The 23,399-nt window shown below is 30.2% G+C and overlaps 3 protein-coding genes across 3 annotated transcripts; 1 reads left to right on the top strand and 2 right to left on the bottom strand.

Moving 5' to 3' along the window:
* The first annotated feature begins 2,643 nt into the window (after nt 1-2,643).
* Nucleotides 2,644-5,514, top strand: LOC103495550 (cytochrome b6-f complex iron-sulfur subunit, chloroplastic). The gene is made up of 5 exons (XM_008457142.3): nt 2,644-2,970; nt 3,051-3,292; nt 4,449-4,566; nt 4,951-5,133; nt 5,251-5,514. The coding sequence occupies exons 1-5, from the start codon at nt 2,932-2,934 to the stop codon at nt 5,350-5,352; spliced, it is 684 nt and encodes a 227-aa protein (XP_008455364.1). The 5' UTR covers nt 2,644-2,931; the 3' UTR covers nt 5,353-5,514.
* Nucleotides 5,515-7,564: 2,050 nt separating this feature from the next.
* Nucleotides 7,565-10,098, bottom strand: LOC103495549 (uncharacterized GPI-anchored protein At4g28100-like). Its single transcript, XM_008457141.3, has 2 exons — nt 8,920-10,098; nt 7,565-8,064 (listed from the first exon to the last, which is right to left on the bottom strand). Exons 1-2 carry the CDS (start codon nt 9,568-9,570, stop codon nt 7,747-7,749), a joined length of 969 nt encoding a protein of 322 aa, XP_008455363.1. The 5' UTR covers nt 9,571-10,098; the 3' UTR covers nt 7,565-7,746.
* A 6,961-nt stretch (nt 10,099-17,059) lies between these two features.
* LOC103495548 (transcription factor MYB41) lies at nt 17,060-18,648 on the bottom strand. The gene is made up of 3 exons (XM_008457140.3): nt 18,431-18,648; nt 18,207-18,336; nt 17,060-17,832 (listed from the first exon to the last, which is right to left on the bottom strand). Exons 1-3 carry the CDS (start codon nt 18,561-18,563, stop codon nt 17,082-17,084), a joined length of 1,014 nt encoding a protein of 337 aa, XP_008455362.1. The 5' UTR covers nt 18,564-18,648; the 3' UTR covers nt 17,060-17,081.
* Nucleotides 18,649-23,399: the final 4,751 nt, after the last annotated feature.

The raw sequence follows: 23,399 nt of genomic DNA, 5'->3' as shown, positions 1-23,399 counted from the left end.
TAGAAAATATCGATTATTAAAGGAGCCATCAATGACATGATTCAACTATGTGTGGACTCTCAAAGTCTATGAAGAAAAACTTTAGATTATTATATGAAGTTGATTGAGCTTAAAGTTTATTTTCCCCTAAAAAAAAAAAGTTGCTTTCTTTAACTCAAGATTTTCAAAGGGTTAAATTCCTAAATAATTACTTTTACTGCATGAAAGTTTGACCACACACAAAAGGAAAAGTTTCTTCTTTATTAATTTCCTTTTTGCTACTTTCCATTTTAATTTAATTTCCAAGTCTTCTGTGTGTGTTTATGTTTATATGATCCATGTAATTTAATTAGTTGGATATTTCTAGAATCTTTGTGTGAATTCATTACTTTTCAAATATATTTCTTTTCTAATTAACTTTCAAACACACTTAATTAGCTTATTACCACTCACTAATTTTCTCAAGTCAATTAGATTAATTATATATAAATATTTTTAACTTCCATTTGTTTTGAATCCTAAAGTTCTAAAGGATTATTTTAATATATAGATCACTAGTATTATAAAGATAATTATTTTATGTATGGTTTGATAACCATTTCATTTTTCTATTATCTTTTTTCAAAATTAAATCTCTTTTCACCCTTTTTGTTTTACCCTAATCTGCCTAATATTTAGTCTAAGAGTTCAATTTCTTGGCTAAGTTACAATTTTCATAACCAAATTTTTAGAAATGGATTTTTCCTTTTTTTTTTTTTTAACGTTTGGTTGGATAACTATTTAATTTTTCTTTTTTCTTTTTTAAATAAAGTACACCCTCCCTTAAATTTTTACTATGATTTGTAGGTTTTTTAAATTTAAAAGTTGATTTCTAAGATTTTAAAAACAGAAAAATAATTTTAAAATCTATTTTTTAGTTTTACAATTTTTGCTTGGTTTTAAAAAATATTAGTAAAACAGTCTATGACAATAAGAGATTTAAAGCTGAAAAGAGTCTATAAGTTGTGAACATATATTCCATAATCAACTTTCGTTGTCTATTAGCGGTAAAATCTAAAATTTTATTATATTTTGTAAATATTTTCCGTAATTTTATCATTTACAATAATGATTTTCTTTATAAGATTAATTAAGATTAAGTAAATAGTTACCGAACGATGTTTTAGTTTTCAAAATTTAGCTTGATTTTATAAAACAGTAAAAAGTGGACAAATAAATTCAATAATCTACTATTTTTGAAAATGTTCTTAAATAAATATAAATGGACGAGAGACTATTCATAGACTTAAACTTACAAAATCAAAAAAAAATAATAATAATAATAATTCATTACCTAATGAGATATTTGTTGTTATTTTCTATACTTTCAATGATCCATTTTTTAAATAATGTAACAATTTAATGAAAAAAAATGTAAATATGTTTTCAAAGTTTACAATAGAAATGTTAAATAAAATATAATACAATAATAATAAGTCAAAGGGAGCATAATTGAAGATATAGGTATTACATAAAGCTTTTGAAATTGAGAGAATTCTTTTTTTTTTTTTTAATAGGGTTTAGATCTTCTACCTTTCTTATAACCTAACAATGCCATTCTCAATTGTATTCAAGGTTTTTAAGAAAGAAAAGTTATCAATATAGGTTCTTGAAGTTTGGAGTTCTTATTGGTACCATCTTAAAATGACTCGTATTAATGAGATAGTTGTCCTTAGTTATATACTCAAAATCATCCTCTTATCTAACTGATATGAGACTTTGGTCGGATTCAGACCCTACATCCTCTTCGACTTGGTAACTTCATTCTTGCTTGTCATAAAGGCTTTTAAGAGTAAAAATTGTCGTTGCAAACCAACACATATGTTCTTTCAGCGTATTTTGTCCTTATTTACATGCATTCAAATTACTAAAAGGTCACTCAACATAGAATCACTCAACATAAATTATTTACAGTCACTCAAATTACTAATGTATGTTTATCCCAATAAGCAATAAGTTATATTGATTTTGCTAATTAAATTAGATTTTTATTTATCTAACCAATTTAAAATTGAATAAACCAAATCATTAGCTAGGCGTTTAAAAGTTAATTGTTCCATCTAACATGCTATAAATCTTAATGCAACTAGGATATTACTCGAACAAGCATGTTTTTCATCTTTTCGAGTTAAACTAATTAGTTATTTAGAACAACCTAATTAGCTTCTCTAATTGGATTGGTTGGGTGAAAGCATGCATTAAGTTTGATGATGATGATGAAAATGCAATAAGATCGTTTAATTTGCTTAATTTAATTTCGAGTAATCTTTTATTATTTGCAACAAACCATTACAATCCCCTCCTCCCTATGTTCGATTCGGTCTTATCACAACACTAGCTCTTTTGGATTTAGACCGAAGAAATTTGTTCCATCAATTTCCGTATCTTACTTTTAGTTGTGTATGACACAATTTGACTTCCACAGAGTCCATGTGTATATCAACAAACATCCACATTTATTTTACATTAGTTTTAATATCACTGCAAGATCTTAGATGATAGTATTTTGGTCACAGGAATTCTAACAAAACATTGTTTTAGGTATTACCTATTTTTGTTGTTCATGAATTGGGACAAGGCCCAATTAGCCAAAATTTATATCCCGAGCTGAATACATTGTGGCCCAGTTTCATTTTATTGTTCTTCAGACATGAAAAGGAGAAACAAAAACAAAAACAAAAACAACCAACAATAAAAATAAAAATAATATCATACGATTTGTGAACTCTGAAGTTTGTGGCCATTTCGAACTGATGTGGCTAATTGCCTTATCTTGTCCCTTTTGTGGACATCGAAATTCAGCCACTTTTCAATACAATCTCTCAAATTTCTACTCCAACCACTGATATAACCATTACCCACATTTTAGATTTCTGAGAAAATTTCCCCTCCACTCCTTGCTCTGATCCATCCATGGCGTCTTCCACTCTATCTCCTGCAACCCCATCACAGGTATCTTTAATTTCTTCATTCAACTTCACTGATCTTGTAACCAACTTCAAATTTTCTTGCCCATTGTTATTGTTTTTCAGTTATGTGCGAGCAGAAGTGCTTTGTTCTGTCCGTCTCAAGCCCTTTTGAGGAAACCCAAAAATACTCAAATGGGGGCAAAGGGAAAGGAGGTTAAAATTTCTTGTCAAGCTACTAGTATTCCAGCTGATCGAGTCCCGGATATGGGTAAAAGGAAGACTATGAATTTGCTTCTTTTGGGTGCCATTGGACTTCCCACTGCTACTATGTTGTATCCTTACACCTATTTCTTTGTTCCTCCTGGGTAAGTGTTCTTTATCCTCTCTGATTCGGTATTAGCCTGCTGTATTATCAAGGATTAGCATAGCATGAAGTTCTTTGAAAGAAATTAGGCTTTGATGGATGATTTTGAGATCTCTGATTAGGATAAAATTGTTTCAACGATGGGAATTGTGATGGAGTTTGGTGATCTAAGAGTGAATATTTGACTGTCTAGTTGATGAGTTGCTTTGGATGACTATTTATAATAGTCAAATTTCTGTGATGAATGAATGAAGAAGTGCACCTTTTTTCCATGTCAATTGATTGTCAATATTCTTTCATTGATTATTGTTGTATTGATACTCATTACTCAACTTTGTGTGGAATGAATGTATGCTTGTAAATGGGACAAGCTTAAAGCATCTTTTGAGTTGGTTAATGTTCTCTTTCATCAGGTGGATTGTCGCTTAATTTAAAACAATGTTGGTCACGATTTTTAAAGCTATCAGTTTTGGTTAAATATTAAAGAAATACTCCTGAGTCATAACTTTGCTTTCTTTCTTTCTTTTTTTTTTTGAAATACCTTGATACCATTCAAAAGTTGCAAGATTGCAATTGATTTTTCCTAAACCTTATACCATTGGAGGAGTGGAAATCGGACAAAAGTTGGGACTTGGAATGTTGTGGTGGTGGACTAGAACGGAAATGTTGATTGCATACAATTTTTGGTCCCAATTTCTGTCATGTTTCCTACTCTAGAGTAATTTTAAAATGTTTATGAAATGTTAACGGTGGTGGTATTACTTTTGAAAGAATTGGTGTACTTATTTATTTATATGTAAAACCCACATACCTTTCATTTCAAGAGTTGCAAGGTTACCTTTGAACTTTCGTAAACCTTATACCATTGGACGGTGCGGTGGCAGTGACCTAGAACGGAAATTTGGATTACCACACCTTTCTGGGTCTCAATTTCCTTCCAAAGTCCTGAATGATCTCTGCTTCAAGGGTAATTTTATGGAATGAATAAGGCACTTTTAAAACAAGGGCAAAATTCTGGGGTATTTCTTATAATTTGCGCCTTAGCATCTAATTTACTTAAAGTGGATTTTCATTTCAAGAACTGAGATTCTGTATTAGCTGCATTCTGATTGTTCATCTGGTAAAACCTTTTAAATCTTTTCTGTATACAATTACAGTACTGGAGGTGCTGGTGGTGGGGTTGTTGCCAAGGATGCTCTTGGAAATGATGTTTTTGCAGATGAATGGCTGAAGGCACATGGCCCTGGAGACCGAACCCTCACACAAGGCTTGAAGGTACTCTAACTCTCTAACTTTGCTTAATTAATGTTATAAATTCTAGCAACCACCACCCACTTGTTGCTTCCCAAAGACCTTATGCTTCACATGTTTATTTAACATCAAAGTAGTAATATGATTATTGATCATCTCCCAATGAGATTGGCATATTCATAAAAGAGATAAATGGAGCATGCATATTTAAAAGACTTGTTGAAAAGAATGTAATCCGAGTATTCGAATTACAAAACTAGATTGAAAAGTAAACATCTGATATCATATAATGGAAATGTTGTGCTTGTATATTGAGTTTCTTAGTCTTAATTCCTATGTTTTGTGGTACTTGGAGATGAACAAATAGTAGTGTGCATTTAAAGGCAAACTGGTGTTGATGGGTTTCAGGGAGATCCTACCTACCTTGTAGTCGAGAAGGATAAAACGCTTGCGACATTTGGAATCAATGCAGTCTGCACTCACCTTGGATGCGTTGTGCCATGGAATGCAGCTGAGAACAAATTCATCTGCCCTTGCCACGGATCCCAATACAACGATCAAGGCAGGGTTGTTAGAGGACCTGCACCTCTGGTAATACTTTTAAGAACATTTTTCATGTTGTTGGGACAAGCTGCATCTACTGACTTGTAAGATTATGCGTTGATTTGTATTAACTAAATAGAGTTAAAATTTTCTTTGTTGGGACAGTCTCTTGCACTGGTTCATGCTGATGTAGACGATGGAAAGGTAGTGTTCGTACCGTGGGTTGAAACCGATTTCAGAACTGGCGAGAATCCATGGTGGGCTTAAGCTTCCTTCTCATGTAACATCCCTTCAATTTGAAGCAATTTTTTTTCTTCAATCTCCATCTCAGTTTTCTCCTGTTTGTATATTTTGATTTTGTTGGATGAAATATGTAAAATACAAGACAATTGAATCCTAGGCTATGCATTGATAAGCTTTGATATTAAATACCTCTCTCCCTTGTTCTACTTTCTCTTCATCTTGTATTCAGTACATGGAATCACTGTGGATTAGCTCCTGCAAATAATAGTGTTATAATTCATGTGCAAATAATATCAGGATTGTTCTTTTTACAAAGATTCCACTCAAGAGGAGTCTAAATTATTTACATCGATCTACCTTCTTGTTTATGATTGTAGAATAAGTCGTCGAGTATTTGATTCGAATCTTGGTTTCGTCAAGAGATTCAATTTCATATTAACATCAATAATCCCTCCTCATAACCCCAGTTCAGAAATCTAATTTCTTATGATTTGTCAGAATTGTTTTCATCTCATTAACAATGCAAATGTGAGCTCTATAAATGATGGAGATTCTAAAAATAAAATGACGACTCAAATTTGATTATGACTAGACAATAAACTTAAATAAGATAACAAGGAATACATGACACAATAGGGTTTGCCAATTTAGTAGCTCAGATCGATGACTCAACATCTACATCATTTGGGGTCCTTCGACCCAGGATAAAAGATTATATATATATATATTGACGATTGAAGAGGGTTTTCATCCTGGGCATATCAGGGGGGAGGCAAATGTGAGCTTCTGTCTACCTTTCATTTGCGGATTCTCTTCTGATTCCAACCAAACGATCTCGAACTTGTAATGTATTCAACTCATAACTAAGGAAGAAATATTTTTCCTTCAATCTCAATTATCTAGAAATGTATTCAACTCAAGCCCTTATTGACTTGTTCCATCCTCTATATTTTTGCACTATCTTTATCCTTTTACGTAGATCCATGACGAAAAATTTAGTGTAGACTTTTATATACCTTCTTTCTTTCTTTATTAGTTGGTATAATCATAACAACACTTTATTTAAGTTATAAAATACTTAAATCGAGTTAGGCTACTTCCTTCTCTCCTTTATTGCTCTCCTATTTAAGTTCCGGAGGCATAATCCATCCTTGCACGGGTGAGAGAAGGAAGAAGTGCGAACGAGAAAATGAACGCGAGTGGTAGGTTTGGTTAATATTCGTTGTTTTTAAAATTAAGTTCATTTGATATCAATCCAATGCAAATGGGGTATTAAGAAATAATAATAATAAAAGAAACGAAGAAAAACATATACTTTTTTTTTTGGAAGTGTGAAATTGTTTTTAAGTGAAATAGGCACAAATCACAAATGAGAAGACAAACATTCAACCGTAAATCTCTCCTATGCCTAAAAACATAATGTAATGTGTTGGAATTTGGTGATTTTTATTTTCTGCAATTCCAACATAGTAGTTTTGGTTTTATAACCAATTTCTCGACAGCTCCAATCCAATTGTTTATGTTTTTATTTATTTATTTATTTATTTATTTATTTTGTGTTCAATATCCCAAAAGTCCTCCACATGATCACTGCCTTCCTTCAACATAACATATTATATTTTATTCAATAGCATCTTAGCTTCTGAATTACCAAAATCTTAATCAAATCATGTGCCTCGAAAAGTTTTAATCATTATGCACTAATGTTTTAATTTAAATTGGTGTTCCACACATGTTTGCCGATTCAAATTTTGTAAAATTTATTATATTAATTCACACATAAATTTGAATGGTAGAGGTCTGATGAAACCTTGATCTTTCAACTTTAAAAAATTATTGAATAATACAAGAATCTATTCATCACAAAATCAATAGTTTTATTAGATGTAACCAAATATAAAGTTGAATTGATTTCATCTAAAACCAAATATAAGGCTTCTATCTATACATGTAACAACGGAAAATTTCCGGGATTGTGTGTTGAAAAGTAAATCAAATCTTCAAAAACTTTTGAAAGTTGAGAATGGTACGTTTGAAATTAAGGACAATTTTGGTAACTAAAACAAAAGCTTAAACTTACAGCTTAAGGTAAAAGTTGCTGGTTTTTCCGAGAGAGCAATGATGTTTAAAGAACTGCAGCAAGTTTTACTTTCTGATCAAATTGAAAGCCCCAAGGAAAATTTTGTCACAAAGTGAAAACGAGAGGGATGAGAGAGAGAAAAAAAAGTCCAAAAAAGAGAGAGAAAAACTACACAAATTTTAACATTTACAGTGTAGTGAAAAGACAAAAAAAGCCCCTCAATCAACACCCCTTCCTTTCTGTCTACTTCACGTGACCCCCCCCCCGACAAGGGTACCCCTCTCTTCTCCTTCTCAAACAAAACAACAAACGGATCATTCCAAAACCCATAATTCCCCCTACCAAGCAAGCCAATAAACTGAAATGAGTAGGGGTATAATCGGAAACAAGGAAATGGAGGGTGGAGATGAGGACTGCGCTTTTTCCATCTGTAAAGAATCGACGGCTAGCGGCATGTTCTCTTGGTCCGGACTACAGGTAGACTCGTGAGGAGGGTGAGCGGTGTACATGATGGCTCGGAGCACGGCGGAAACGGTGGGAATGTACGTCGTTTTGTTGCGAGCGAGTAACCACGTCAGGCCCATGAGCTGGCAGTCTCTGTTGAACATCTTGCTGGCCCTATCGTTGCTGGTACCGTTCTTCTTTGTGCCCGTAACCTGGAATTATCAATCCAGACAAAGAACATTATATCTTAGTGTCCAAACACACTTTTCAAATCATACTCTATCTACTCATTTTCCAAATAGCAAATCTATATTAGGGACTACCCACACCACATGGGTAGGGTTACGCTACTCTTTTATTCTTATTCCAACCTAAAACAATAATTCTTCCCGTAAAACTCTTTCTTTACAAACAACAGTACTTTTACTTTTTTATTATTATTATTATTATTATTATTATTATTATTGAAAAGCAAATCAATTTCTGCTAATTATTTCCTATTCATTGTTATTATTTTTCTTACTTTTATTTTTACATCTTATTAGAAGAAAAAAAATAAAATAATTCTTTTTTCCTTACAAAATTTGTACATAATTCTAAAGCAGTTTCTTTAAAGGATAGATGAAAAAAATGGAATAATTACCAAATAATTATGTGTGAAAAAGAATGCAAAAATGTCAACAAACATCCCCCTAAAGCTACTCTTTCTTTATATAAACAAATTTATAAAATTGCCAATTTTTTTAAACAAGAATAAAATCTAAAATCTTGCTTTCTTTTCCAGCTTCATTTTGATTATAATTAGAAATAAAATTATTATCATAAAAAATGATATTAAGATTTCTTTAAAAAAAAAATGAAATGTTACGTAAAAATTACTAAAAAAAAAAGCATGTGTGAAGTAGAAATTTATTTCGAAAAAAGAAAAAAGTTGCTCTAATAAATATTCTTAAGGCTAATCCCAATACAATTAAAAAAGACTTTTTTTAGAAAAAAAAAAGTTAACCTACAATTAATTAGAACTCTAAGGATAATTTTCATGTAAAATCTTTCATTAAATAATTTACCTTTTGAAGGGCACCAAGGCATTTGGTACAACCAGAATACGACGAGTTCCGGCAATTCTTTTCAAGATTACGAACGGCGGCAGTCGGGGTGGCGTTGCGGTAACCGCCGTTACCGCCACCAGAGACATTGAAGGCAGCAGGGCAAGATAAGGAGCTAATTTGATGAAGCCGAATCCCACAAAAGCACAAAACGGCGTCGCAGCTCGCATTCGGCTGCGGAATCCTAATGTTGCGACTCAACAACGACGTCTGCAGCGAGTTCACGCATTTCTGCGAGTCGTCCGGCATCATCGGAAGGTCCGCCGCAGCTGCCGGCGCCGGAGCAGCAATCTTCAGAGCAGCCCGAGCGTGAGCAGCGAAAAGCCACGCCGCGAGAACCGGACAGCAGCGACTCCGGTCCAAATCTCGACCGCAAGCTTCCCTAACGCCGCCGAAAAGCTCGTCGGAGAGATCCAAATGGCAAATTTGCATCTGGGTTTGAACTGGAAATGCCGGAACCGTGTTGGGAGATGAGTATTGGCCGGGATTTAACGGTTGGCTTTGACCGGAAACCGGTTCGACGAGAAAACCGGCTGAAGAGGAATGAAAATTTGTAGCGATGCATAAGAAAATGAAACAAATTAAAGGCACTTTTAAGGGAAATGAAGACATGGGTTTAGTTTTAAAAATCCTTTTTGGTATTTGGTAATGGAGAAAAATATGATTAGATTGGGAGTAGAGCAATAGAGAAAGTGCTTTTTAGAAGAAAGTGAATGGGGAGAAGAAGATTCTGAAATATTCTCAAAAACTTGAACAAAAAAGATCAAAGAAGAAATGGAGAGGATATATAGGAAATATATTTGGGTTGTTGAAGAGAGTGGAGTGAAAAATGCTCCACAGAAATTCGAACCCTTATTATAAGTATACTTCCTATCTTATATTGTATTATAGTATTATGCTCTATATGAATCTCTCTCTCAATTATTTTGCACTATTTCAAAAGAAAGATTTTTTTTTTTTTCAATGGCTTGCATTTCTAAAAGAAGGGAGAATTGGGTAGTGGGTGTTTGAGAATGGGGCAAAAGATTCGTTTGGTGAGAGAGATGGAGAGGAAAAACTAAGAAGAGGAGATGGTACAAAAAATTTGTCAGGTTGTGGTGTCGTTTTCTTTTTCATTCTTTTTCTATTGGATGGGTAGTGAGAAGGAGAGTGTGATATGAAATAAAGCACATATAAATAAATCAACTTTTAGAATTGCTCTATAAAGTTGAAATGGGTTTAATGGTTGATAGACTAAGGGTTATTGGATGTATCTGTCTATCTTCATCTCACTAACCAGACATGACCTACTACTTAATTATTCCCCATCTTTTCTTTAATCTTTAACCTTTTTTAGTATTATTAACTTACTATAAGTTTTAGTGAGCTTTTTTTTTTTTTCATTCTTTTGACATCCGATATCCATTCGAATCTAATTATCTTACTTGAATATCTTCTATTTTTAATAAAAATTTTATCATAATTTTTCTCTACATAAGTTCTTTTTAAGAAACATGGAGAAAAATCTTGAACTTTATTTAATAAATTAACGAACTTTCAATTTTGTATAGATCTTATAACTTTAAATTTTATGTATTTTAGATCGTTGATTTATTCAAATATTTTTTATATTTCACAAAATTGTTAGATTTTAAATAAAAAATTTATTGTTTCAAGACACAATTTAATTCTATGCTTATTGCTCGGTAAGTTTGTTTATTTGTTATTTTCTAAAAATAAAGGCTAAATATGTTAGAAATATTTTTGAAACACAAAATTAAAAATTTATTTCACATATTTTAGAAGCCACAAGTTTGTTAAATATAAAATTAAAAATGTGATACAACTTATTTACGCAAATGAAATTTAGATTCACGTGTAGATTTAGAAAATAGTAGACCGTTTCAAACTTAAGGTGATCAACTTTGTTAATGTTAGTTAAAAAGATTATTCGTGACAAAAGAAAAATATGTATTAAAATGTTTACTTAGGTATGAACCAATGTTTTTTTACCACGGTACGAGAATTTGAACCTCTAACTCTCCGTATATACTTAATTAGCAATGTTCGTGTCAACTATTATTTTGAATGGTTAAATAAAAATGTATGATTTTCTTTTTTTTTTTTTTTGGAATTCTTGGAATAAAAACATTCCTATTCAATTTAAAAACATAGCCAATTGGGATAGAATGAATAGGTTGTTTTTCTTTGTTTTCTTGGTCCAACATTTGATTTATGTTTATGGTCCTATCTTACCATAAACAATTAAACAACAAAAACAATTGAAAGCAAAGAAAAATTAAGGAATTTTTATTTTTATTTTTTCAAATTTGGTCCAACTTTGGGCATATGTTTATGGTCCATCAATTTGAATTATATCTTCTCCTTCTCTTTTTATCTTGAGATCATCAAATGTAGTGATGTCTTTTCCATAAATCTCATATTTTATGAATGAGTACAGATAGAATAGGAAAGATTCAAATATGATACTTCAAATCAATTTTAACTTTGCTCCTTTATATGCTATAGACTATGTGAGAGGTTTATATTTTATTATTATCATTCCTAATAAATTTATTTTATTCGATTTCTTAAGTTAATTCACCTATGCAAATAAATACAAAAAAGAATATGTACCCACAAAAGAAAGGACTAAAAAGTAGGATCTAAATTTGCCTGAAATACATCAACCTCCAAATATATTCTTAATTTTTAAAAGATATCGAGAATCATATAGGATTAAAACAATGGAAATTATAAAAATATTATGTTTGATGTTGTAGGAAAGAAAGAGATATGTTAGTAGCAGTAGGATTTATAATATATTAAAAAGTAAAACTTTTTATGTTGGGAAAACGACCTGGAAAAAAGCATATGAACAGTTGAAAAACATGGAAAAGTAAAATAAATAAAAGAAGGCATCTTCTTGGCCCTTTGACATTTTCTCTCTTGAACACTTTCCTCTTAGCCTCTTTCTACACACAAGTTTCTTTTTTGTGTTTGTGTGGGTTACAGCCATGGCAGAATGAAACCCACCTTTTCTCTCACATCTCTAGAGAGAGAGAGATGGGGAATAAAAAGAGGGAAAGTTTCACGTGGAAGTGGCCACCAAAGTCCCACTTTGGCACTACAGACACACTGTCAAGGCCTTCAAATAGCTATTTTAATATGGCATCAAAGAAGGGAAAAAAAAAAAAGGTATAAAATTGGTGATTTGGGTGTCTCTTTAATCTTAAATCCAATCCAAAATCTTCAACTTTGAGACTAATTTTGGTGTTTTTGGATTGAGGACAAATAATGAAACAGGTGGTGGTGTGCATTTTCCCTATGGATCAAAAGATGAGATATAAAGTTGGCAATAATGAATCCCCAAAAAAAAAACACTAATCAAATAATAACTTTTTTGTTTGTAAAAAGGTAGGTCACTACTACTACTACAACCTACTGTACTACTTTCTTTCTCCACTCACAACCTCATACATGGGTTGTGTTATATAAAATTAATAATGTCAAAACATTCTTGTACCCATTTAAATTTAAAACAGGATCGTTTAAGTATTTTTAAATATATATATATATATATATATATATATATATTTTGAATTCATACATAACAAACATAATTATCTAAACGATCCAAAGTCCACATTGGGCTAAGTGCAAAGAAAATTGGATTATTGGGAAGACGATAGAAAAGGTAAAACTCAGAGTGTTAGATTTTATGATCAGACTAGACGAACAAAGCCATGCAACTTCAAGTACTACAAAGTTATTGTGACATTGCTAGAGTTAGACGTAACTTTGGGGGAATATAGTTAGAGAAAGATCATTCTTATAAATATAGCTTACATTCAGCGGCTCCAAAATTAAAAAATAACCAATAAGTAATATTGTAAGGATTCTACTTATGTGTGCAATCATACATTTTTTGTTACTAAGTTAGACATCGATGTCTGATAGACTTGGCACCGTACCGATGCAAAAAAGTCTTATATAAAAGAAGTAAACCGATAATCACGACGAATGAATACAAATTTTTCATGTCAACCATAAAAACACACGAAAGATTCTAATATCTTATACATTGAAAAAAAAAACAAGAAAACAACAAATGAGTCCTACGACATATACACGGTGTTAGTGTTATCTTATATACAAATATTAATTTTTGCAAAAGAGAATACCTTTTTAAACATCCAATCAGCTAAGTTTTCTTTTTTTTTTTTTTTTTCTTTTTCCCTTTTGTTTGTGTTTTGGGTCCCTTGCTTTTTCTTTTATTATATTCAACTTTCAATCCAATAACTCAATAATAATGTCTTAGAAAAATAAAAGAAAGGCTCCAGGCCCCCAAGTTAAAGAAGAAAAAGAAAAGGAGGTTATAACTTTAGGATGATTTATTCAATCAATAGTACAAAAACAAAATCATACATTACATTACATTACATTACATGCATGATGAGAGAGAGAGAAAGAGATATGAGTTTTTCTTTTTTTTTTTTTTTTTTTTTTGAAATGTTGGGTGCAGGGAAGGCGTTGGTAATTGAGCATAGAGTGAAAAGTGATTTTGGATGGTACGATTTGGTGTCAGGTCATAGCCCCCCACACTATGAAAAGAAAACCCCACAAATTCATATTATTTTTGCCATTTTTGTGAAGAGGTACATGATCATGACCCTCCTCCATGCCTTCTTCAACACTACCCCATACCTACCGCCACCCTGACGCCACCACCTCCTCCCTCTACACATGATCGGTGGTATGCCACCATTATCAACTTTTACTCAATATATTCATTCCAAATTACACGTCAAACTATTTTGACATATTCAAAAAATGAGGGAGTTTGACAGATGTAGATATTCAGTATCAGTAATAAACATAAAATTTTACTAACGTAAATTACAACATTGATATACTTTAATCTTTCAAATTAATAGAGTTCCAACTCGTCAATAGAAAACTAACAATTGGAATAAAATATGTATATTTTCATGGGTTAAAATGTAAACTTGTCCATTTTTGTTTACTAAGTGCAGTATGAGATAATATATGATCAATAAAATAAAATCACGTCCAACTACATTGAAGTGCTTATGCTACTAAAATTGCTTAAACCAGTCAATAACGAGTAGCATGTCATAAACCAATCAATAATCAATCGCATATAATCGTTGAGAAAATACGATCAGTATCATGTGATGTTAGATGTCAGAACTAAACAAAGATTTAATCATACGGATACGTTAGATCAAACTCAATATAAGTACTCACCCGTGAGCCACCCAAGTAACCGGATGTTTCGTAGCAACACGGCTTGGAGGCCCATGTAATTATTAGCCCAATACTACATGAAGGCCCATCAAAATTAAAGGTAGATTAATTTGATTTTTCTTTTAATACAAAGGTAAATAATATTAGTATTATATAAATAAAGAAGCAAACGACAAAAATAGGAAGAAACACGTGTCACCGACAGTAGAAAAAGGTTCCTAAATCCCTATAATTGACAAAAAAAAAAAAAAAACATTTTTTAAAAAAGAGTACAAATAATTGACTTTAATCCAAATTTCAATGAGCAAATTGTTTCGTAGTCTCACGCAATTACTTCCCATTCAAATTATATACATTAAGTTACAGTAGGACCCAAATTTTTTTCTCTTCTTTCTGCCGCCTTTCGTTTCACTTTTTTCTTTTAATAATTTGGTGTCGACCATTACCCACCTTATCCATTTCAACTTCACCATCAAACTACAAACTTCCTTCCATTCCAAATCTCTTCATTCATGTTCAAAACTCTCTCATGTCAAGAAACATGTTGCCCTTTGTTTACTATCTTCATTTGTGTACGTTGATAAATATAGCCCTAGCACTTTTGTACAATAATATCATACTATTCCAAAAATGTGGAATGATAAAATAAACCTATTGACCTTAATAAACAGTAAACTAATACATGTTATGTAATTCTAATCCACGATTTCTATTTATCAATTAGTAAATTAAAAATTCAAAATTGAAGATGAAAAGGGAAAATTGTTGCAATAATCATGATATAATTTACTACAAATATGGTTTGGTCAATATAATAAGCTGTTGTTGTTAATTATTGTCCATAAAGTTAGGAGAAGATAGGAAAAAAGTGGTAATTAAAAGGAATTATGAGGATGGTTTCCCACACATATGTTTTTAGTTTCACACACAAAAAGAGAATACACACACAGCTCATCATCAATCTCCAATAAGACACATAATTATATTCTTCTCTTTGTGTGTTTTATGCACACACCAAAAAGAACTGTGATGGGTCAAAAAAGTGTAGCATCTAATATTTCTATTATATATTATGGACAAAACAACACTTTTTCTAGAGGTTTTCAAGTTTGTGTGTGTAAACCTAAATAATGGTTATCATTTGAATTCAGACAAATTAACACTTTTCAAAGATGCTTTTAATGGGGTTTGGGCGGTTCGGTCTTTTGGAAAATGCATATAGTCTCGTCTCATGATAGATTAAGTTTTAGTTTTTTAATTACCATCTTTTCAAATTATTGAGTGGATCGGGAGTATATAACTTAATTAATTGAATAATAATCATGATGATACGATCATTTCTCAAGTCTACAAGTGTTTGTATTTTGTTTGATGTTTTTATCTTGACTATGAATTCTTTTTTTTACCCATTTCTTGTGTTTTGTTAAGTAATGTGTAAGATGATTTAGTTAGGGTAACTTTTAGATGAGATGAACTTTGTTAGTAGCTTGCCAAAAAGAATTTGATCTCACGCTAACAATTCGACAACTTAGGCTAGCTCTAGTTCACATCTCTATTTTGCTCTTCTATTGAGACTTCCTTCACACATCACGAGTTTGTGTTAGGGTAACAAATCCTCTAAATATCTCCACTATGGTATGATATTGTCCACTTTATATATACACTTTTTCATACTAATGAAGATAATTGTTCTGACTTATATGGGAATAGTTGTCCTTATTTATATACCTCCCCTTATCTAACTAATGTAGAACTTTCATCACATTATAGTTTGCAACAAAAAAGATCCATGATTTTGTCTTTCATTTCACGTTGAAATATTTGAAACAAAATTAGGCTTGAACACCTTTCTCCCTTAAATAAGGAAAATAACCCGTCCAAGTGATACTACTATATGTTTAGTTAGCTTATTTATTTCCTTTCTTTATTATACTAAAAAAAAACATTGATGGGGAACCTACCTAATTACCAATTTTAATTAATTTATTTTTTATAAAAAAAATTGGCAATGTGGATGATTTTTGCTTTATTTTCATCAATATCATGTTTACTACAAAGTCAAGGAAGGTTCCAACTTATGGAAGGAATTCTACACCAAAAAATAATATAAATTTATGAATTTTTAGCCCCATTATTTTTTATTTTTATAAAATCACATCATATTTTGAAAAAGGAAAAAAATATTAATATACCATCCTTTTCTTAATAGTTAATATATCATTATGTTATGCCTACTTCTCACGTTTTGTGGAATGTTAAATCGTATCATCTTTTTCCTATTTACACACAATGTTCAAAATACTATTGAAAAAAACACTATAGTCTTTGTAATGTACTTCTCAAGAAAAAAAGAAAGAAAGAAAGAAGAAGAAGAAGAATCGTAACAAAATTCACAATAATTTTGAATTTTATAAACATATTAAAAATGCTGAGAACAAAAAGTAATTATCATTGTAGCTGACCTTATAAGTTATCCTAAATAGAAAATAGTCAACTTAGCTTCCTAATCTTTAGATTAATACTAATAAAGATTTTCTTTACCTAATATTTAATTATCTTTGACATATAATTTTCATATGAAAATTGAAAATTACGTATCCCTCTATTCCAACTCAATTTTCAAAACACTTAAATTACAAGGCAAAAGAAAAATATAGTTGAATTAAACAATATAATCTTCTATGTCCACAAAGATTATCTATGGGTAAAAAAAATGGACAATATAGTATAAAACTCAATCTCTTCTTATGGTATACAAAAAACTACAAGCTGTGGGGAATAATAAAACAATACAAATACAATAAAATACACCCAAAAATTGGAAAAAGAAAAGGAAAAAAAAAAGACAATATCCTAAATTAATATCCAAATATTTACACAAAATCAGCAAAGTCCAAACCTTCAGGAATTTCAAACTGCAAAAAGTTACTACAAAAACTATCTTTCTCATCCTCATTGCTGCTGCTGTTGTTTAAATAAGTAGATGAAGAATTCAATGGCGTTGGGCTTGATTTTACAGAATCAAACCCTAAAGTTTGAGCATTATTATTTGAAATGTCGAGAATTTCCGAAGCCGTTGGATTCGACCCATCGCCGCCGTACATGTAATTGTGTTGGTTCATCAAAACATCCTCACCACAATTCAAATTTGTAGGTAAGAAATTAAGATTTTCTTGTGAAGTATTTGAGCAGTCAACAAAGGTAGAAGAAATGGGCATTACTGAAGAAGAGTTTGTATTATTAACATTATCGTTGGGTTGTAAGAGTTGTGATAATGAATCCATTTGAGCTTGAATTTGAGCCTGAGCTTGAGCTTGGAGAAGTAAATTATGGGCGTTTTGATCTTCTTGTTTAAGGCTTAAAAGAGTGGAAATTAGCCTAAGAGATTCAGGATTTAGGGTTGTGGTGGTTTGGTGGTTGTTCAATAAGGTTGATAGGCCGAGGAGTGGGTGGCTTTGAATGGCGGCGGAGAGCATCGACGATAGGTCAAGAAGATCAATCCGAGGTGCGTGGGTCACTGGATCGATTCCCATTCGAAGGAGCCTTTTTCGTATGTGGGTGTTCCAATAATTCTTGATCTCGTTATCCGTTCTTCCAGGTAAGCGAGCAGCTATAGCTGACCACCTGAAACAAGCAAAAAATGAAAAACATTAGCTAATTGCAGTCTAATTAGCTCAGTAATTAAGCGAAAAATCTTAAGAAAGAAATGAATAAGATATATTTAAGTCTAGTTAATTAATATTTCTAATTATTGATCCATGTTAAGCTAATTTGGTAGTCTACCATGAGAAATGAATGTCAAAGGGGCTATAATATGAAGAGATCATTAATTGGGATTGGTCAATAAGTATCCTTCCCAATCAATCAATCAATCCAATCATAGCTAGGAAACAAAAAAGAATTTAATTAGTTAATCAACAAACTAATTTCTGGATTTTGGTTTTCAAAAAAGAAAAACCCAGAAAATAAAGAAAAGAAAATAAAAGAAAAAATCTTACTTGTTTCCCAAAACACTGTGCAATTGAATAATAGTCTCTTCTTCTTCAAAAGAAAATCTTCCTCTCTTGATATCAGGTCTCAAATAATTCGTCCATCGAAGTCTGCAACTTTTTCCACATCTTTGAAGCCCTATTCATAAATATAACATATAAATAAGCAAATAATTTAATTATAATTATAAAAAAGAAAGAAAAAAAAGAAGAAGAAGAAGAAAGAAACACACCAGCATTTTTAGGAAGATTACGCCAATTCCCAGGGCCATGAATTTGAATATAATTAACAAGCTTCTGATCTTCTTCAGGTGTCCATGGACCCTTTTTAAGTCCACTTTTGTCACAGCATGGAGCTCTTCCCATTTTGTTTCTTAAGACTGTATTTAATGAAGAGACTGAAAAAAAAAATGAATTTAGAGAGAGAAAGGGATCAGAAAAAAAGGGGAAAAAGTGTTTGGTTTTTTGTGCTGAGAATTGTATGAAGAAGATGAAAGTCTTTATATACAGATTTGAAGGTGAATGGAAAGCCGAAATTTCCAAAATATTATTTTAAGTCAAATGTATTTGGTGCCGTCCTAAATGCCACGTGTTTGTTTTTTTTTTTTTTGTATGTAATTATGTATGTATATATGTATACATCTATATGTATGTGTTTGATGTATATGTGTGTATTAAACTAAATTAAATCAAATAGGAAAGTCCATATAGTTTAGGTGTGACTATTTGAGGTTTAGAGATCAAATTGACTATTTGGGTTTAATTTATTTCTAGAAACTATAGAGTTTTGGCTATACTTAATGGGCTGACTTTGTAAGAAATGGACTATCTATACCATGCATGGTTACATAGCATAGATTAGATGCATATGAGTTGACATCGTCGGAAGTGTCTAATATATATACTTTTTTCCTAGTTTTAATTTTGATGTGGTTGAAAATTTTTAGTGGGTCTTTAATTGTTTAAATAATAATTATAATTATGGAAAATCCATTTGTTTAAAGAGAAAAATAATCTTAGACTCTCATAATAAAATTACATAATAATATATAAGATATATGGAATAAAGTTATATGTATGAGAATTATGATTAAATGGGGGAGGGAAATGGGAGCTAAGTAAAAGGGCTATACAAAGCTATATGTTTGAATATTTGAGGGAGTTGACATTTTTAATTATTTGGAGTTACCAAAATGATTGGACGGTCATGGTTGTTAACTCCTCTCATCCACATCCAAGAAAATATATGTCTTCTTTTCTTTTACCTTTTTAATAATAAAAAAGAATGGGAAAAAGTTTCATCTTGATTATAGAAAGTTTTTACCCAATTGCTTGTGCTAAATTCTAACCCATTTTTGTATTACATAATTAGTTATGGTCATCAATAATAATATTGGGTAGTAGGGGTCTAAGACTTCAACCAACCAACTAACGTCTACAAGTTTGATTCATACGTTATATTACATTTTGTATAACAATAGAGTTAGAAACTTTTTGTTGTCTCGTTGTATATTATAACAATAGGTATAATATATAATATTTCTTTCAACTTGATATATGAATTAACTTTTATGATTGAAAACCAATTATGGAAGGATCAATATATAATAATAATATCAATTTCAAAGTACAATTCTTTTTGTGTTATTCTAATATTCTAAACTATTTTGAATGCTAATTCATACCTGTTAATACTTCTTATACAATTATGTAAATTGACCCACACGGTGGTTTTCAGTTTAGATAGTTTCCATTTTTTGTTTTGAGTAATTATAATGAGTATGCAATTTTTAGAATAATTATTAAGTATGTAACAACATTTTTAAAAAATTGTAAATATAGTAGAATCTATCGGTGATAGACTTCTATCGTGTTGATAGACTCTTATGGTATATCAGTAATAGACTCTTATCATTGATAAATTTTGACAGAAGTATAATATTTGTTACATCTTGCATGTTAGTATTTACACAAAAAACTGTTAATTCTTTGTGACAAAAATATTCTTAAAACATTTAAAAAATAAGTTAAAAATGCTCCAACATGTTTAAAGTTTTCTTAGGTTTGGATTAAGGAACCAATTAATTTTAAATCAAATTATATAGAGATCCTAATTTCTTTTCACATAGATATTCTCAATTAATTTTCTAATTCTAATTAACTTACACCATCAATTTTCTTAAATTAAAACATAATATCCAAAATTTCAAAATCAAAATATTTTCTCTAGAAACATATCAAAACGATAAATAGTCAAAACAAAAATATTTAGTGTTTTATTTACTATATCTTTCTTCTTATTATATAGTTCGTATATCTTAATTAAAGTATGTAGTTTCATTTATTTGTTTGTGTTTAGATAAACAAAATGTTAAACAGTTGACAAAATTAAGAGTAAGAAGGCATTGAAGATGTGATGGGATAAAAAGATGAAAAATAGAGAGATATGACGATATCAACGATAGCTTATGTTCGTATAACAAAAGGTATTTTTAAACCTAAAAATTTACGAATATTTTTGAAAATTTTAAATTTCACGATAATTTATACACTTTTTTTTTAATATAAAATTTAACCTTAAGAAACAAAGGTATAGTTTCATTTTTAGTTCTTATACTTCCAAATGCTTCTTTCAAATAGTATTTTATATTAATATTCATTAATATAATATAAGTAATCTTATTGGTTTTTTTTTTCTTTTTTTTCTTTTTGTTAGTTGTACCAACAATATTTGGATTGAACTACCTTGATTTTGCCAAATTGATTAAATTTTACCCATCAAAAAGATTAAATTTTCACCATCATTTTTACACACTTTCTTTAATAAAATATATATAATGGAATAAGACTACAGTACTATATCTAAGTATTAGAATAATTAGTTAAAGAAAGTATATTTAAGTTTTGAGCATAAAAAGTTAAAAATGGGAAGCACTTTTAAGTTTGCCCATTCTCCTTAATTTCTTTTCCTTGTATGAGAAGGAAATATAAGCCCTTGAAAGAAAGCAGTTCCTTCATTGTTTTGAATTACTCATTTTTCAAAGAGAGGATAAAGTAGAAATTAAACCCAAGAAAAAAAATGAGCAAATTAGCTAAAACTAGAATTCTTTTTTTTCCCTAACAAAAACAATTATGTTATGAACTTCAATTAATTAAGCTTAAATCCTTAATGTCAATACTAAGGTTTCTCTTTTTCTAGAGATGTAGGTGTGAATTAAACTTTTGAATTTAAAGTTGATAATATAGTTTCTTGAGTTTTAATCTACCAAATAAGAGTGTGATATTAAAACTCTTTAAAAAAAAAAAAAAGAGAGAAAACATGTATGTTCTAAAAAGTATAGAAACCCTTATTTCTACTAATTAAAAATGATCAATTCTATAAGTTGATTAAAGTTTCAAAAACTCACTTAAAAATGGAGTCTTTAAAAAATGTTTTTATTTTTAGAATTTGAGTAACAATTTTTCATATATATTTAATTTCTTATAAAAAAAAAGAAATCAAATTTAATTTAAAAAAAACCAAGAAAAAACTATTAGTCTATAAGGTTAAATGTTTTTGTAGTACAATATACAGAGTAGTCAACTTCTAGAAAGTCAAAAATTATTGGCATATTCATCCATTTTCATGATACCAAAACATAATATCCTTCAAATATTTGAGGGTTAAAATTTTCAAACTTAGTAAACTTGGTCGGTTATAATTAGTTATTTAATTATTTTAGGCCTTCGTTTATTATAATCTTTGTTTTTATGTCTTTAAATAATAAAACAATTTTCATTTTCTTTTATACTCAATTTGTATGTTAAGTTATCATATACGTTTTAATCTATATGCTTTATGCAGATTTTGAGATTATGTTTGAATCCTTCGAAGGCTCTCTATGGGCTTGTTTATCAACTTACTTCTTTGGTTAGGTCTCTCGTTCTCTTTTGCCTACGGGAGAGTCACTCGAACAAGTGTAATGTCAAACTTAAACTCGCATTCCAATACTTTAGTACGTCTATATATAGTTAGTTAAAGCATAAAAACATAAAGTTGATCTTCTTCTTTGGAGGTTACTTACTTTTCTTCTTTAAGGGTTGTCAGACGAAACTATTTATAATGTTTTTACGCTAACACTTGTCTCTAGTGATATATGACGTCGATATTGTCGAGGTGGTCATAATCCTCGAGAGGTTTCGTGGCTTTTTTTTTTTTTTTTTTTTTTATTTGGCTTGATTGGTTTACCCATTACTCGCGTCTCTAACTTTTTTCTTTTATCGAGACATGCATTGTTCTATATTGTCTCTCATTTTTTTCTTGAACTTAGACCCATCTATAGACTTTGGGCATAGTGTGAAACAGCCCTCAACAGTATATATCGATCTAAGAACTTTTCTTATGGATACATTTTGTATGCAACTCCTATCAATGTCTTTCTTTCTTTCTCTATTTATTGTGTTATATATAAAAGTGTTGCACATCTAAAGACAGTCGTCAACTTTAGTGACAAGGTGAGAATATTTGGGAAGTTTTAATAAGTGATGATATAAACTTAATTTATGGAAGTTGAAAATTTTAAGACTATAGGTATTAAACTAAAGCAAAAGCATAAATCATAATGACTTTTGAAAAAACAAAAAGGAGAATATTGCCTAATTATGTAAAACACTTTTCAAATGTTAGTCAAATTTCATTAAAAGAAGAAATGTTCTATCTCGACACATAAACTCTTTTCTTTGTGAAAATTTGACTCAAACTTAGAAAATAATTAATTATATATCAAATACTTCTTTTAAAACTTTATATTAAAAATAACATACATGTTACTCATTTACTACTACTAATCTTAAGTTTATACATACATCATCAACATTTCATGTTACAGAAAAGCCTAGCTAGACATTTATAAAAAAGACAAAATCATCTTTAATTTATATTACATAACAACAAATCACACTCCACAAAAATCAAATAGTTAAGTTCAAACTATTATCCAATTATATTAATAACCAAACATTTCATAATTCAATGATGAGTCTCTCTATATTATATGATCAAGGCATTTTCAAATATGAGCCATGAAATTAAGTTAAAATAATAGAAAAGAGAATCTAACTCGATTTTTGATGGTTGAGCAACAAAATATTATAAAAATGAGTATACATATTATAATATAAAATGAATTGGTATAGAAACGGGACGACATACCCTTTTATGTA

The sequence above is a fragment of the Cucumis melo genome, chromosome 1, assembly GCF_025177605.1.
Source record: "Cucumis melo cultivar AY chromosome 1, USDA_Cmelo_AY_1.0, whole genome shotgun sequence".
Lineage (NCBI taxonomy): Eukaryota > Viridiplantae > Streptophyta > Magnoliopsida > Cucurbitales > Cucurbitaceae > Cucumis > Cucumis melo.
Note: the sequence above shows the minus strand (reverse complement) of the source record. Positions and strands in the feature narration are given on the sequence as shown.

What these genes read in the sequence shown, in the direction of transcription:
- LOC103495548 (XM_008457140.3), bottom strand. Translation starts at nt 18,563, where the DNA reads ATGGGAAGAGCTCCATGCTGTGACAAAAGTGGACTTAAAAAGGGTCCA. An exon ending in TAATCTTCCTAAAAATGCTG is followed by an intron (nt 18,337 to 18,430) that starts GTGTGTTTCTTT and finishes ATTTATGAATAG; the next exon opens with GGCTTCAAAGATGTGGAAAA. An exon ending in CACAGTGTTTTGGGAAACAA is followed by an intron (nt 17,833 to 18,206) that starts GTAAGATTTTTT and finishes TGCTTGTTTCAG; the next exon opens with GTGGTCAGCTATAGCTGCTC.
- LOC103495550 (XM_008457142.3), top strand. Translation starts at nt 2,932, where the DNA reads ATGGCGTCTTCCACTCTATCTCCTGCAACCCCATCACAG. An exon ending in TATTTCTTTGTTCCTCCTGG is followed by an intron (nt 3,293 to 4,448) that starts GTAAGTGTTCTT and finishes ATACAATTACAG; the next exon opens with TACTGGAGGTGCTGGTGGTG. An exon ending in CCCTCACACAAGGCTTGAAG is followed by an intron (nt 4,567 to 4,950) that starts GTACTCTAACTC and finishes GATGGGTTTCAG; the next exon opens with GGAGATCCTACCTACCTTGT.
- LOC103495549 (XM_008457141.3), bottom strand. Translation starts at nt 9,570, where the DNA reads ATGTCTTCATTTCCCTTAAAAGTGCCTTTAATTTGTTTCATTTTCTTA. An exon ending in GCCTTGGTGCCCTTCAAAAG is followed by an intron (nt 8,065 to 8,919) that starts GTAAATTATTTA and finishes TGATAATTCCAG; the next exon opens with GTTACGGGCACAAAGAAGAA.